The following is a 17,116-nucleotide window of genomic DNA, read 5'->3' as shown; positions in this document are numbered from 1 at the left end:
AAAGCTGACAAATGCTGGTTCAAATGTAATTAGTCAAAAGTAGGGGGTGGGAAAGAGGAAGATTAAGATGTGTTTGGCAAAGAAAAGGTACCAAGCAACAACAGTGACACTGCCATCAGTCCTATGGTTTTCCTAACTTCAGGCAAGGGTTCATGACCAGTATGGGATTTCTCCCCGTAAGAGAGATTTGCCAAAAATCAGCAGAAACCAAACAGCCAGTATGTTATTAAAATCATATTTATTGCAGTTTCCACAGTTCATGTACAGTACTTATAACTAAAGCAGAACATTGCAGATTCACATTAAGGTTCTTAGCAGCAATTCATCCCTAAAGAGCAACTGTTTGGGTGAACTTGACAGTTAGAAGCAATTTACAAAATAGATTCCAACTCATGGTTTTTCCCATTTTAGCTGGTATCCAAATAGTGCAAATAGAAATACCTATGTTTACCCCAGTTTAGCTTTTTTCTAGAAAAAGAGTAATAAGTCAAAGTATAGATAGCTATTCATAGAACCCTTGGGGGATAAGATACCAATGAGAAGGGTCCTTGAGACAGGTCTAGGAGGTAAATAACCTACTTTCCCCAACATCATCTGCTGTTTGCTTTACTGTCATGACAACTAGATAATGGATCCTAGCCCATGAAGTACCTCTGGGACTAGAACACTTGAGAATCTGGCAGCCAGTCCTACCTTAAATAATGCCCTTTTAAAAAGTTAAATATTTTCCCCAGTTGTAACACAATAAGAACACTAGCTGTAGTTGCATTTTGTTCCAAAGCTATGAAAATCAAAAGCAAGTGCAAAAGTAGTTGGACTGACTTTCATATCTTTCCTGAGAGACAATTCCCATCTTTTCAGAAGGGATTTAAATAAAAAAGTCAACCACATGCCTATACATAAGTTGATTAAATTGTTCTTCATTCTAAGTGAATACTCAAGGTCTCTGTTATACTTATTTTCTCCCCTAGATCTCCTGAACCATCTTAAGCTGCTGTTTGACATAAATCTTTTGCTTCTACTAGTTGAGAAAAAAAGCCCTTCCAGACATGTCCAAAAGGACCGAAGCATAAGGAGCAACAGACCCTTAATCCTTCTCTTCCTTCTGGGCCTCTGGAACTTTGACCAGAACGCTCTAGTCTTACTGTCTAGTAATAAATCAATTTGCCAGAAAAGAAAAGTTAGTCGGTTTTCCCAACATCAGCTAGGTGGGCCAGGCTTTCCCTGCCTAGAACCACTAAAGAAATACTTCTGGAGATCACTCTGTAGTCACTTCTTGAAAAAATACTAAGAGTTGACTGTGTGGTGGTGATACACACAGGTTTGAGGCCAAATAAATGATTAAAACCTTATTGTTTAAAAAAATTCCATTGAACTCTGTACCTGACCTATTGAGAAATAAGAAATTCCAAAGATTATATAGTTAGAGGTCATTATTACTCCTGTACCAATAGCTGCATCATTACAGAATTTGCCTGTAAAAACAGAGATTTGGGGGTAGCACCAGTGAACAGCGAATGTCTTTGGATGTCTTCTTTCCTACATGGCAAACATTTGGTGAACATGATTGGTGGAAACAATTTACAAAATATAGTCCAATGCATGATTTCCCATTGGCAGCTAGTATTAACAATAGCTCAAAAAACCATCAATATCCACAACAGATTTAGCCTTTTCTAGAAAGATAGAAATAGGCTAGGTCTTACTAGCACACATGAATTCTGCACAGTTCTGTATAGACGGGAGAACAGAGGAGCTCACTTATGGATGCCTGACTTTTCATGGCAACAATTTCTGTACAAGAAGGTCTCAACTGGTGCAAACAATGAATCCCCAAAGGAGTCGAATGCATTTGAGTTTATGGTATTTGAAGTTACAATTATTTAAAAGTGATGACCCATTTAGCCGGGCTCATTTGCATTAACTAGGATCCAGCTATGTTTCTAGCTTTCAGTTTTGCTAATTTATTGTTCTGATTCAATAGACACAACCTGTGCAGGAAATAGTGTTCAAAGTCTTAAGTTATACCCACTGCTAATCCCTGCCCAACTAGATTGCACCTTTGTCCAAAAGGTAGAAAGGGTAAAAAAAAGGTCTAGATAATTCTGTCCCTAGTACTGGAAAAATAACTTAAAGTGCATATCCTTTTAATGATGGGTTTGTAGTAACAACTCTATACACAGGATGGCTCCTGAAATTAATTTGGTAAACACATGAAGCTACCCACTTCCCTTCCTTCCTGCTCTAATAATCAATAAGAGATTTCAGTTAATCCAAAGAAGTTTTACCTCTTGAAATGTTTAAATGATTTATTATACACAACGGTCAGGCTATATTGTTTTAAGGTCTTTTTATTAGATAAATCAGGTTGGATACTTCTAAGAACCTTATTTTTCCCTTCCTTGGCTTTTCCCTCATTCTGATGGTTGTCGTTTTTGTTATACATTCATTGCAACCAACATGTGTTTTCAAAGATTATTTTTTTGAGCAACAGATGAATTCCTAAGGAGTGATTTTTTTTCTCTTTTAAAATATTTCTTTAGGAATAAGGAGAAAATACTGTTTTTCTTTTCCAAGCAGTGTAGATGAGTTATTTTAAAAAGACTGTCCTATTAAGTTTTCAACACAATACCATTTTGTAATTTTTTTTACTAGACAGTAATCACTGCAGAATCAAAACTGAAACCACAGGCAAGAAGACAGTCATGATGTATATGATTCACATATCATACACAACTTATAAAAACCAGTTAGATAAACAGGTTTCTGAAACTGAATGGAAAAGTGGTGAGCTCCTGCACACTGCAGATGTCACCATGAAATTAGTTGCCAGTTTTGAAAAATTAGGCTATGTCTAATGGAAACCAGTCATCATGACTACTGAAAATTAAGCAAGGTTTTCCAAAGTCCCTTTGGTTATTTTCCTAAGATATATTTTTCTGAGAAAGTGAGTATTTCTAGTGGGGCAGAAGTAGGGAGAGCTAAAATGGCAATACTATTAGGTGGGGCTGATGCCCATCTTACCACTATGGTCTCCCTAACACAATTTTTGAAGACTAACTTTGTGGGAAAAATGTTTTAAAGATCACAAAAAATTGAATCTACTCATTTTGTTAATTTTCAGAGGTGATTTTCATTTGACTGCTGTATAATTTTCTAACTCTAGTATCTATAATTAGGTTCCAGAATTAGATTTTTAAAAATTATTTAAAAATTAAAGTAAAAAGCTCCCATGATTTTCCCTTTGAAAGTGAGGCACTTTTAGGGACTTGTTCTTTTGTTGGCACTATAAGCCCCCTCGCATAGTCCAGGGCGGATACCAAAGGAAAAGACAAAGAATGGGGAGGGATAAGGATTCCCAAATTGGTACTGTCTCCATATTTGTGGTATTTTCCTAAGGAACAAAATTACTCCTTAGAAACTGGGAATGGAACACAGATTTTTCCTAAGAACTTGATAGTCTTTTGGTTTTAAAATTATGGGAAGATCACATATATCCCTAAAGACAAATAATGACTATCTTACATAGCACCTGCCTTGACCACAAGATAATGAAGCCTTAAAAAGCTAAAGAACAATTAGTAAGATCATACCTGGCACTTAAATAATACACTTTGTCTTCAAAATGCTTTTCAGGTTCTTCCAATACCCCTGTGAGGTAGGTGTCTTATCTCCCCATTTGACTGATGGGGAAAACTGAGGCAGCAAGGGGTTACACTGACTTACCTATGGTCACAAGATGAAAAAGCAGCAGGCCTCAAGTCAGCTCTCTATACCTGAGCTCCCCATCCTTCTCTAAGGGTTTCTGCCATAAGTTACACAGCACTTTTTCTTCCACATACTTGAGCAACTAACCATATAGTAAGCTTATTCTCATTCTGCACAAAAGCTAACTCTTGCTGTAGGAAAAAAAAAAGAAAAGAAAACAGTCAACCCCAAAACAGTCAGGTATTGCCTAACAGTCTGTTTCAGGATGTAGCCTGTTCTGCACTGGCTGAGTTAAAGAGCAAAGAACCATTATAGTAGAAGCACAACAGGTTTGCTGGAAGTCACATTTCTATGGCTGCACATACCATATCTTGGGCTACAATGTCCCTCTGACATGAACACTACCTATCATTGTAGCTTGCAAAAGCCTCTTTGGCCAGATATGAGGGGAAAACAATTTCCCCATTTCACATTAGAACCAAGCTAAAAAGCACCCTTTGTTCCCTGCTCCAGGAGAGGGAGTTCTAGCAGTTAAGATATGTCTATGTTATTGAGTTCATGCTGAACTCACTTAATCTAAATCAAGCACAGCAATTTGCATGGCACCACAAATCCACACAGCTCACAAGACAACTCATATTGAACTTCATGCTATGCCACACCAGTTCATGCATCAACAGCATGCCACACAAGTCAGAGACAGGAAAAGGACAAGAAGACAGGACACAATTCCCATCTGGTCCACCATACACAGAAACTAACTTCATCAGGAGAGTAAACATATTAATCTAGCTACTAAGTTCATGATGACAACAGGACAACCATGGTGGATTTACTGCTGGGTGTTTATAACATACCACCTGTATAAATCCCACCCTAATACAAGTTGGTGGGTTTCATGAATGTTAAGAATGCTCAATAAAGTACATAAATTCTAGTCCTCGGTCAGGAGAAAAGTCCAGAAAGATGAAAGGTGTAATGTAAAATGTAGTGGTCAGTGCGGAGGTGGCAGTCCAATTCACACCACTATCTCTTAAAAAGAAATTCCATGAGCATTTGCCACAGATACCACACCATTTTAAGAATGGATTCCCTTTCTGTGCTGTGGTATCTGTGGTGAGTTACAGACACATCATGACCCTAGTAGAGTCAAAAAGGCTATCATTTTTTCTAGTTTACCTTAAGAGTATTGATAGTAACACATGAAATCAAATCTGATTTATATCTATGTGTAAATGAGTAGATCTGTATTTTATAACGATGCCTTCTGCCTCTGAACATTCATCCATTCTAAAAAGGGTTTGTCTTCTTTATGTGGTAGCATGCTGTCTCTAGCTTTGTGGACAAGCAGATATACCACAGGGTCCTAGACTCAGCTCCTTCCTCTCTACAACCAAGATCAGAGGGAATCATTCCAAATTAGCTTTTCAGTGAAATGCTAAGAAGCACAGTGCAAATAAAATTCATGCAGTTTATTTCTAAAAATAAAATACTAAAACCTCAGCTGATCACTGGGCAAGGTGGACAAGTAGAACATTCTCTCCTCGGATAAATATCTGGTTAATGTGTCGTGTGAATACCTGCTGGTAATCCACTTTGGGCTTCTGCCTTTTCTTACGAGACCGGCCCCTTGAATTAGAACCCCCTGTACTAGAGCCCTCTGTCCGTGTAGTCCTGCCTGACAGGTCAGACCTGGAAACTTCCTTTCCTGCTGCCAGAAGTGAAGAAGGTGCTGAACGGGAACGTTTCTGTGATCCCCGATCCTCATCATCTCTCCCCCACACTGTGGCCATTTTCCAAGTAGATGTCTGTGAATATCGAGACAATGTGGAGTCTTCAACTGCTGACCTGGAGTCAGCTTCCTTTTTGGAGGAATCCTGAAGTTTGAGCCGATCAAACAGCTACGAAGAAAAAGTCAAATGTTAGCTGCTCTCTTGGCATTCTATATTCCCCTTTAAAAACATACATTAATGTCACTTTAGGACTCTGACTTTACCTTTCTAAATCAGTCAACACCTATTTCTCCTATTCAAACCAGTAGCTAAGTCAATAAAGGGACAATCAAGGTAAAAGTCACCTGTCATATTATGTGATATTATGTTATAATGACAAATAGGTTTATTTTTATATTGAACTAAAAGACATTTCATCTTCAGGTGATACAGCCTGTTACATGAATCACATATAGATCACACTTAACTGGGGTGTATAGTAGAGAATAATCAAGACTCTACCACCATCAAACCTTGTTTCTAGCAATTAAGGCTTTTATTAAGTGGAAATATGGAGAATAGTGACACCAGTCTCTACACCCCTTACCCTCTATCCCTGCCTTACTTCCCTTACCCTATCCCAATACCTTATTTCCTAATACTGAAAGCATACTGGGCTGCTGGTTAAGTAGGGGAAAACTTCTTACCCTGGTGAGAGTTAAAGGAGGCTCACGTTCAAATGCTTTGCCCAGAACTGGCTTTCTGTAAGTCTCATCCACATCAGTAAGTGCCTTTGAAGAAAACAAAAAGAGAAAAATTGGAAGTTTTGTCAAATCCTTACAGATTCAATGTTCTCAAAAATAGCACTCTCATCACTGGGCAGCTACAACCATTAGCTATCTTGGTTCACAAAAAGAAGAAAATAAGTAGCACTGGTAACAAACAAAGCAATTTTCATACTGGTTCCAAATCATCTATGGCCAAAGCTCACAGCGTCAAAAATTCACTTTTATTTGTGATCCTTATTCATTTTTTTCCCCCTGTAAAACCTCTGGCAACATTAAAATGTGCCTCCTGGACTGCACTCATTTCCATTTTGGGGGCCATTCCATACACTCCCTAGCTTCCTTCCCTTCCCTGCTGTCTATGTCAGCAACTAACAGGAAATGACTCAGGTAACACATCAGCCATTGATGAGTCCCTAGTCAATAAGATCTCATGATATCACTACTATCATGTATTAATTATCACCTACTACTTTCCCTTTGATGGTATTTAAGAATAAGACATCACTTGTCAAACTTGTTTAGGAAGATGTATGTGGAGGGGGGCGGGGGCGGCAGTATTAAAGTGCACTGAATAACTTGGAAAAGTTGTAGGAGGAAGGTAACCACAACTACTGGAGAAGAAACTCCAGAACAATGACACCTATATATTACCTTGTATTACAGTTATTTGTGTACATGTCTTCTCTCCATTACTAGACTGTAAGTTCCTGGAGGGCAGGGTCTTTGTCTTATATATCTTTGTATCCCCCCTACAGTGTCCAGCACAGGGCTTTGCATATAATAGATGCTCAAAGAATACCTGTTGAATGAATGGATAAGAGAATTGGATTTGGGGGTAAAGGAAGCAAGTTGAGCACAGATCTCATGCCTGTTCCAGTAGAGTTCAAGGATACCAGCTCTTCTCTAATGCAATGATCAGTATTACTGCTATTCTAAAAAGGCTATATTGGTTCCCTAATCAAATAAAGGGGTTAGTCCCTACGAGATATTTTTCCAACCCCATAGAAAGAACTAATTACCATATTCCAGAACTTGTCAAATGCAACCAGGAAGCCAGAGCAGACACCTCGAAGTCCCTTGAAAGTGCGAATGTGAACATTGACCTTCACCCCCTCTCTGATGCATCGATGAAGTTCACCCAGTGGGCTGCCCTCATGCACTGGAATAAAAAGAGAACAACAATCAGGGTAGCACGAGAATGTCTGTGCCAAGTGTCATTGAGACAGCTCTCCTTACTAGAATGATCTACTGAATAAAGTCCAATATATTTTCCATTTTCAGTCTACCTTTGTAGTGTACAACTTCTTTTTATGTACGCTATGCTCTAGTAGAACTGGACTACTCCCTGTTCCATGAATACGTCCCTATAATCCCACTTTATATTTCCTGGAGCAGCACTGCCCAAGCCTCCCCACTCCTTCAACCACACAGGAGGAGGAACATCCAGGCTGGGGGAGACACTCATCTAGGCAGTTCACCTTCCTCCTCACTGCAAATCCTGACCTTAAAGTTGGAGATTTCAACATCCATAATGATGCTCCTCCAAATTACCTGACCTCAATTTTTCAGACTCCTTCATGACATACGCCTTAATTTTGCTTAAATAACACGCAGAGTTGGTTAGACGCAGGTTCTCACCATTATAAACAACTGTTCCACTTGGTTATTCAAAAACTCTGACATTCTCTGTCTGACTTTTCCTCCTAGCATCCCAACCCTCCCTATCTCACCTCTCCTAAGTCTATTCTTCATTTTGACAGAAACTTTCAATTCCTCTACCTTTCAATACATTCTTGGGCTATGACCTCTACTCTGGCTTCATTTTTTTTTCTTTTTCCAATCTTGACTCCATAAGTTCAGCAAACCAACTCCACACTGCACTCCACTACTGCTAAATCTCCCTCACCAAATCTCAGAGCTGCACTCCTCCTATCATCCACCTCCTCTGTTCCTGCTCACACAATGCTGAAGAGGGGCCGAGGAAGTCACACAACAATGTCAAGTGGGTGCATTATACATGCATGTTATCCAGCTTCAACTTTCTTTTGTCCCTGCAACAAGGCAAAAAAAAAAAAGGTTTTTTTCTTCTCCCCTTCTATTCTTTTCAAAACCTTTGGATGTCATCTGCCACTCTGCCTCCTTTTTCTTAGTCTGACAAAGAGGAGGGCCTTCTCTTTGCCAGGGCCAACCCCTCTACATGTTCCCTGGATCACATCTCTTCCCATTTTTTTTCCAGCAGATGGCAACCTTAACTACTAACCTCTTAATTTCCAATCTCTCTTATACACTGGTTCTTTCCCTACTATCTTCAAATACACCCAGGTCTGTCTTCTAATGAAGTTAAAAAACAAAACAAAAACCTTCACTAGAAAACACCATCTCCTTAAGCTACTGCTCTATATCTCTTTTCAGTTTCTTAGCTAAAGTCCTATTAAAAAATGTCCATACTCACTGCCCCTACTTCCTCCCCTCTCCCTTACTTCCTTTGTAATCTGGCTTCTGACCTCATCACTACGATAAAACTGCTCTTTCTAAAGTTACAAGCAATGTCTTTTTTAAAAAAAAGAACAATTCTGAGGTACTACTTCATACCTATTAGATTGGCTAATGGAACAGAAAAGGTAACTGACAAATGTTGCAGGGGATGTGGGAAAAATAAGACATTAATGTACTATCAGCAGAGTTGTGAACTGATTTAACCATTCTGTACAGCAATGTCTTAATCAACAAATCTGAAGGTCTCTTCTCAGAGCTGATCCTGCTCAACCTACCTGTTGCATTTCACATTGCTGACCACACTCTCTCTTAACAGAAATTTTCTCCTTTCAGCCTTTCTGACACTACTCTCTTGGTTTTCATCTGACATGTCTAACTGTTCTTCTTAGTCCCCTCTGCAGTTTCACAATTGATACACAGCTTTTAAATCTGGATGTACCCCAGGAGTCCTGGCCTCTCTTTGCTCTCTCTACAATTTCTTGGTGACTTCATCAGTTCCCACAGGTTTATTATCACCTCTATGGAGATGACTTTATATTTTTATATTCAACCGCAATTCTCTCCCCTAAGCATTAGTCCTGAATTGTCAACTTATTGGGCATTTCAAACTGGATGTCCCATAAAAAAATCTCAAAACTCAACATGTCTAAAACAGAACTTATCTTTAGCCCCAAATGCCCTCTTTTTTTCAAACATCCCTATTTCTGTTGAAGGCATCACCATTCTTTCAGTTTTCCAGGTTCATAACATTGGTGTTATGTTCACTTCCTCACTGCCCGAGCTAATATCTCTTGCATTTAGCACTTTTTTTCTACTCACATAGCCACCTTAATTCCAGTTTTCATAAATTCTTGCCTAGAGTATTGCAAAGGCATCCTAAATGGTCTTCTTGCCTCATCTCCCCTCATTCCAGTTCATCATGGACACTTGCCAAACTGATTTTCCTTAAACACAGATCTGACCATGGCACTCCATGCTCAGCTAACTCCACTGGCTTACTACTGCCTCTAGGATGAAATATAAACTCCTTTTGTTAAACTTTTAAAGTTTTAACAACCTGGCTACAACCATTCTTTGGCTGGGATCCAGCTAAATAGACCTTTATGTTCTTCAAACATGACACTCCATTTCTCATCTCCATGCCTATGCACTAACAATGCCAGAAATGTACTCCTTCCTCACTTTCAAATAAAAGAATCCTCTTCTTCCTTCAAGATAAAACTCTAGCATCACCTTCATGAAACCTTTCTTCCCCCTCCCTCAACTGCTAGTGCTTTTCCTCTCAAACTATCTCATATTTCACTAGTGTATATTTATTCTCTTCATACTGGTTACACACACACAGACACACACACACACACTCATATATATGTGTACTCAACATATATATGTACTTGTCTCCCCTGCTGGAACATAAGCACCTTGAGAGTAGGACCGTTTCATTCTTTATGTTTGTATCCCTAGCAAATAACACCTGGCATACAGCAGGCACATAATAAAAGCCTGCTGACTGACTGATTGGAATATCTTCCTTATCACACCAGCTGGAATCCTACCCACCCTTCAGGAAGATCCCTGATCAACACCAATCAAAAAGGGTCTTTCTCTCTTATTAGAAGTCTGATGGCACTGGGATTGTTTGTACTTGCTTATGCACTTACCATGTTCTCTTTTGTATTATGGTTGTGTAGATATCTTATTCCCCTAATATACTGTAAGCTCCTTAAGGGCAGAGTCTTGGTCTCTTCTATCTTTGTGACTCTCTCAGAGCCCAGCAGAGTGCCCTGCACACAACAGGCATTTAATAAACGGATGATGAATTTTTAAGCTCCACCCAACCCCAGAAAAGAACAGTTTATGTTGTGATGTCTCATTGCTGCATTCCCTGCACACAGCAACATAAGTCCCCAATATAACATAGCTAAACGATGTATGCATGAATATATGTATACACACATATATAGATTTGTAGATGTACACATACATTTTATAATATATGTGATCTGCATTATCCACTAGGATGAAGATCTTCTTCTTACATTGGCTCATTCTATTATCTATCACATCAAATCTAAACAGTCCTGTCTTCAAAGCCTTCTAACAAAATGCTCTGTCTCATTCACCTATTTCCCTTCCCTTTGGCAAATTTTCGACTCAAGGCAATTTAATCTGCTTCCCACATAACCTGTTAAATATAATTGTTCTTAGCTCCATGCCTTAAGATACTGCTTTTAAGTAGGTTTCTCTTGAATTCTATTTCTATTTTGATTCACAAAAAGAACTCAACATGCACATGTTTAGAGGAATGAAAAACTTAATAATTTGCCCTAAATACACGTAATACTAAGATATCCGTGTATATTGTCTGGATACAAGAGCAAGTCTATTCCATATCTGGACTCTCTGCAATGAAAAATATTTCACTACACATTGTCTTCATATCAAGAGAAATACTGGTTGTAACAAAGCTGTGATGGTGTAGAAGGCACATGCCATAAATCTGTATTCTATAAGACTGCAAAAAGGTGCCATGTAAAAGCAGCATTATGACTCACAGAGGAATTCTGGGACTATGAACTTCAGCTTTTACTGTTCAACTCAATGAGGGAGTCTTTTCTAAGTAGGGACAGTGCTGAATTTTATAAAAATTGCTATTATTTAATTTTTAAGTACTCGCAGCCTGCTAGCTGTACCCAAGATATGCAAGGCAGAATCATTTAGAATGTACATGCCAAAGACCTTTTCTGTAAACTTCTTACTCTGTGTTGTTATTATAAAGAAAAATAATAGTCTCTGCTCTTGTTTAAACTTCTGGATTCCTATTTCTTCCTACTCATGGACTGGCTTGCTGTAGTCCAGACACAGATTAGTAGTGGAAATTCCTTTTTGAGGAAGTGGAGGAAAGAAGCTTGGCAAATGTGACATGGGAGGTTATTTCACCTTGAAAGGTCAATAAGAAAGAAGGTTTGGTACAAGTTCAGTTCTAGCTCCAAGATTCTATGATTCTAAATAGGAACACTTAGGGAAAACGTTTGAATCTTGCTTTGGTTTTCTATGTCTCCCATAACACTCTCTCTCATAATATCTAATAGTATTTTTAAAAGAGTTGGAAGAGATGCTGACTTTAAAAAAAGTTCTACCTCGCCCACGCATTTTCAAATACACGAGTCAAAAAGGTGGGTTTTAATTTTTGTAAGCATCATTATAACTTATAATATTGGCATTATTCATTATATGGTACAACTACATCTGAATATGTACTAATAAAATTGGTGACCTTTCTATACAATGTTCCTGAAATAAGTTTTAGATACGTTTAAATTCACCTTGGTTATTTACTTATCCTTGTACATCGTGTGCACTCTCTCTCTCCCTCTCCACACATACACACACACACACACATATAATACATATATATAAAACATATATACACACACACACATATGAATATATACACATACCTGCTAGAAAAATCTCTTTCAAATAATGTTATCATCTCACTCCCCTGCTTTAAAATTGAGGGTGGCTCTCTACTTTTAGCACATCAAATCTATGCTTTAGTCTGGCCTATAAGATCTTCTACCAAAGCAACCTTCTGCTTCCCACTCCTTATCTCAAAGTTCCTTTCTCTTTGTGATCAACACCAAGTATCTGCTCCACCACAGCAAATTTGCTAATCACTCTTTGTATGTGACTTGTTCATTTTCAACCTTACATATTTGTACATACTTTTCCACTTTTCTTTTCCAACCTCTGTCCTTTCCTTCTTTCAGAACCTAATGTTCACTTCCTGTAGGGCGCTATTGCCAGCCTGATGATTCTTATTTTATACTGCCCTTGGCATTCACTTGCTTCTTCTGCTCTACGCATTATCACTGAATCTCTTGCTTTGTGAATGCTAATAATTCTTTTTTATGCACATGTGCCAAACATACCTAACTGCATCCAGTGACACTGAGAGATATCTATTCCCAGTCCAAGTTTTCCAAGCACTCCAGGCATGATATGGGGTGTGAGAGTTGACTATACTGCTTTCTGTCAATTCAAAGGAGCTCAGAGTACAGCTTCCTTGAACAGACTGTTCCAAGAATGTTCTATGGTCTCACCAATAGTGCATTTTGGCAACAATGCAACACAACTATGCAGATAGTGGCCTTCTAATTAATTAGTGTTACATTCTAAAACCTAGCTATATCTAATTAGCAGAGGAGATAAAACCCTTATTGTTCCCATTTAGGAACAACTTATAGACATGCTGTAGACAGGCAACATGAGCTGTACATTCATGGAAGGAATCTTATGGTACCATAAATCATTCATCTTAACTTATTACAGCTCTATATCTTGTCAATGGAGATGTTCTTTTTCAATAAACAAACCACTAAAAGAAACCTGAACATCACTCATTTAACACACTGGCTCATTTAAGAGGCATATTATAACAATTAAGCTATCAGGATACAGATGCTTTGGATGGCTAAGTAGGTCATTGTGTTCACTGGGCAGATGTCAGAACTGCCTGCCATATGACAAAGATATAAGCCTGGATGTGTTTATTATATTTATACAAGACCCAAACTGCACATTCTAGCAACCTCTGTCTCTGACAGATCTCTTATTGGAATTTATTAAAAGGTTTTGAGAAATTCCTTCATGCTATCTGAACCTCTGGAATTTAAAGAAACCCACTGCTACTGTAACATGAATCCACACACATAGTTCATGCAGCCAGAAGGCATACAAAGTGTTTTTCTCAGTAGTAGCCACTGCATGCCAAATTCCAGATCTTTTGATTAAACGATGTATGTTTAAAGATTCTGGAGTCTACAGGAGACTCCCTACATAAGCAGAGGGAAAGTTGGAAGAAAAGATGTCCTTCATGATGTTCACAAATCCCATCGTAAAGATGCTTAGCTGAAACTGTTGGCCTAGCTGACTTTTCAGTCAACCATATACGGATCCTCCTCAAACCAGATCAAATAATAAAAAAAAAAAACTTCTTCATAACCAAGTAAACTCATTTCAAATCAACCATCAGACTATCTCCCACATCAGCCAAGTAAACCCTCCCCGGCCCCTCATATCAGCCATACAGACCCTGCTCATCGTCTCCAAGCCAGCCATGCAGACTCTCCTTAAATCCTCCCATATCAACTGCAAAGACTTTCTACAAATCTTCCTATCTCTCATATCAGCCATGCAGATCCTTCTACCAATCAGTCATGCAGACCCCTCCCCTTCCCCAATATCAGGCATGTAGACTCATCCATACAGACCATTCCCACACTTCCCTATCTCACAGGATCACAGATGGAGGACTGGAAGGGAGCTCAGAGCCCATCCATCATACAGAGACATTTCAGACATCTCCCCATTGTTAGTCACACAGACCCTCTCCCCACATCAAACATGCCAACCCTCCTTAAACTTCTCTGTCAGTCAAACAGATCCATACGTCCCCCATATCAGTAATGGAGACCCACCACCTCATCCTCTCCAAGAGTCAAGCAAGACCATCTCCTCATATTAATAAAACTGGACCCTCTCCACTTCACCCTGTATTAGACATGTAGATCCTCCTCACTGCCTTACATCTGCTATGCAGACCCTCCCCTCACCCCCCCATCAGCCCCGCAGACCCTCCCCTCACCCCCCATGCAGACCCTCCCCTCACCCCCATCAGCCCCGCGGACCCTCCCCTCACCCCCCATGCAGACCTCCCCTCATCCCTCATGCAGACCCTCCCCTCACCCGCATCAGTCCCGCAGACCCTTCCCTCGCCCCCCATCAGCCCTGCGGACCCTCCCCTCACCCCCCATGCAGACCTCCCCTCATCCCTCATGCAGACCCTCCCCTCACCCCACATCTGCCCCGTGGACCCTCCCCTCGCCCCCCATCACCCCTGCAGACCCTCCCCTCACCCCCCCATCAGCCCCGCAGACCCTCCCCTCACCCCACATCTGCCCCGCGGACCCTCCCCTCACCCCCCATGCAGACCCTCCCCTCACCCCCATCAGCCCCGCGGACCCTCCCCTCATCCCTCATGCGGACCCTCCCCTCACCCCACATCTGCCCCGCGGACCCTCCCCTCATCCCTCATGCAGACCCTCTCCTCACCCCCATCAGCCCCGCGGACCCTCCCCTCGCCCCCCATCAGCCCCGCAGACCCTCCCCTCGCCCCCCATCACCCCTGCAGAACCTCCCCTCGCCCCCCATCAGCCCCGCGGACCCTCCCCTCGCCCCCCATCACCCCTGCAGAACCTCCCCTCGCCCCCCATCACCCCTGCAGACCCTCCCCTCACCCCCCATCACCCCTGCAGACCCTCCCCTCACCCCACATCAGCCCCGCAGACCCTCCCCTCGCCCCCATCAGCCCCGCGGACCCTCCCCTCGCCCCCCATCACCCCTGCAGAACCTCCCCTCGCCCCCCATCAGCCCCGCGGACCCTCCCCTCGCCCCCCATCACCCCTGCAGACCCTCCCCTCGCCCCCCATCACCCCTGCAGACCCTCCCCTCGCCCCCATCAGCCCCGCGGACCCTCCCCTCGCCCCCCATCAGCCCCGCGGACCCTCCCCTCACCCCCATCACCCCTGCAGACCCTCCCCTCGCCCCCCATCACCCCTGCAGACCCTCCCCTCACCCCCCATCAGCCCCGCAGACCCTCCCCTCGCCCCCCATCACCCCTGCAGACCCTCCCCTCACCCCACATCAGCCCCGCAGACCCTCCCCTCACCCCACATCAGCCCCGCAGAGCCCCGCTCGCCTGCCCCGCACTCACGGGGCATCCTGGTGAGGACGTTGCGCGGCGCCTTCCTCCTGCGGCCGGGGCGGCCGCTGCTGCCCGGGCCAGGGGCCCCCGTGTCCGCCTCCTCCTTGGTCACCATGAGGCGGCGGAGCCGCTGGATGCGCTCGGGGTCCGGGGCGGGCGCTCCGCGGCGGCGGGAGGTCCGGCGCGCCGTGCTGGAGGCGGACGAGGCGGGGCCGGGGGCCGGGGCCGGGGCGCCCGGAGCCGTGGGAGCAGCCTGACCCCGCGCCCGGCCCCGGCCCCGGCCCCGGCCGCCCAGCCGGAGGAAGCTCTCGTACTCGGCCAGGTTGTTGAAGCACGGCGCGTTGGGGTAGGGGATGGGCGGCAGGCGCGGCGAGTACAGGGCCAGCAGCGGGTCGAAGAGGTCCGAGCTGACGTCCAGCCGTGGGCTGGGCGGGCTCCTGGGGCTCCCGGGGCTCCCCGCCCTGACCGGGGACCCTCGCCGCTCCCGCTCCTCCATGTTTGAAACACCCGCAAGCGGAGGACGATGGGAAAAAGAAGGCGTCCCTGAGGAGCCGGCCGCCAGGGGGCGGCAAGGAGCAGGCGCGGCGCCGCGCGCCGCCACGAGGGGGCAGCAGAGCCCCGCCCGCGGGGTAGGCGAGCGGAGCGGGCTTGGATGGCCCCCTGGAGGGAGGGGCGCGGGGCGGAGGGCTGACTCCGAAAACAGAGCGGCTGGGCCCCGGGTCCTGCAGGGAGACAGCAGCGACGCTGAGGCCTGCAGCTTCCTCGGGGGTGGGCTCTCCAAAGTCCTTTGGCCGGTCCCGTCTCCTCCCCGCTTCCCTCACAGACCAGGCCATTCAGGGGTAGTCGTTGTGTGTTCGCCCTTCGCTGCCCACGCCATCAGGGACGTGATGACCTGACTTGCACTGGACTTGGATTTGAGTGAGGGAGGGCTGTGCAGGTCCCCAGCCTCACTTCTCCTCCTGGGCCATCTGAATCCAGTGAGCAGGATTCATCAGGATGACTGGAGATGGCCCAGCATGCGCTGGGAGGCCTTGGCTAAGGCTCTGGGCTTACCCCATGGGGTGGTCAGTAGCAGAAGCTCCAGCCCAACCCTGCGGACCACAGGCCGCTGTTTGTCACTTCAGCTGGAGACACTGGTGCCACCTGCTCATTCTAGGGGAGGAAACCAAGACCCACCAGATCACTGCCCCAAGTAGCCCACCCAGAGTCCGGCCTTGAACCCGCCTGCCCTCCCATGCCCCAGCCTGCGTCCTACCCCCTGCTGCCTCCTAGAGCAGCCCTCGGTATTCTGGGGATGGGCACTGCCCGCTGTCATGTAATTACTATCCCTCTTCAATGGTATATGTTAAAGCAGGAAGGAGGGCTCTGGATAAGCCCATCTCCCATGACTTAGTGGCACTTCCCTGACTCACGCCAATGGGCCCCTCCATCGCAGATGTTCTGGGGAAATGAATTCAGCTAAAATTAAAGTTGGGAAATAAATAATACTGATGGATAAGCCCCAGCCATTGCTTCTTCCTACTGGAGTGCAGTCAGGCATACTCTTAGGATGTAACAGGAGACACAGTAGTAAACAAGATACTGCATTATTTAATGAGAATTCTTTACAACACCCCTTCGGAAGCACTCCTGAGCACCTGGAT

At 43.7% G+C, this 17,116-nt stretch overlaps 1 protein-coding gene across 1 annotated transcript; it reads right to left on the bottom strand.

Annotated features, from left to right (window-relative positions):
- Nucleotides 1-219: 219 nt before the first annotated feature.
- Nucleotides 220-16,021, bottom strand: LSM11 (LSM11, U7 small nuclear RNA associated). The gene is made up of 4 exons (XM_072630852.1): nt 15,483-16,021; nt 7,228-7,367; nt 6,128-6,211; nt 220-5,609 (listed from the first exon to the last, which is right to left on the bottom strand). Exons 1-4 carry the CDS (start codon nt 15,967-15,969, stop codon nt 5,217-5,219), a joined length of 1,104 nt encoding a protein of 367 aa, XP_072486953.1. The 5' UTR covers nt 15,970-16,021; the 3' UTR covers nt 220-5,216.
- Nucleotides 16,022-17,116: the final 1,095 nt, after the last annotated feature.

The sequence above is a fragment of the Notamacropus eugenii genome, chromosome 1, assembly GCF_028372415.1.
Source record: "Notamacropus eugenii isolate mMacEug1 chromosome 1, mMacEug1.pri_v2, whole genome shotgun sequence".
NCBI classification, from domain to species: Eukaryota; Metazoa; Chordata; class Mammalia; order Diprotodontia; family Macropodidae; genus Notamacropus; species Notamacropus eugenii.
This window is presented reverse-complemented; position numbering and strand designations above follow the sequence as displayed.

Excerpts from the sequence above, each read along its gene's own strand:
- LSM11 (XM_072630852.1), bottom strand. The coding sequence starts at position 15,969 with ATGGAGGAGCGGGAGCGGCGAGGGTCCCCGGTCAGGGCGGGGAGCCCC. Across the intron at positions 7,368-15,482 it reads CGTCCTCACCAGGATGCCCC|TGCATGAGGGCAGCCCACTG; the intron begins GTGAGTGCGGGG and ends TTTTTATTCCAG. Across the intron at positions 6,212-7,227 it reads TTGACAAGTTCTGGAATATG|GCACTTACTGATGTGGATGA; the intron begins GTAATTAGTTCT and ends TTTTCTTCAAAG.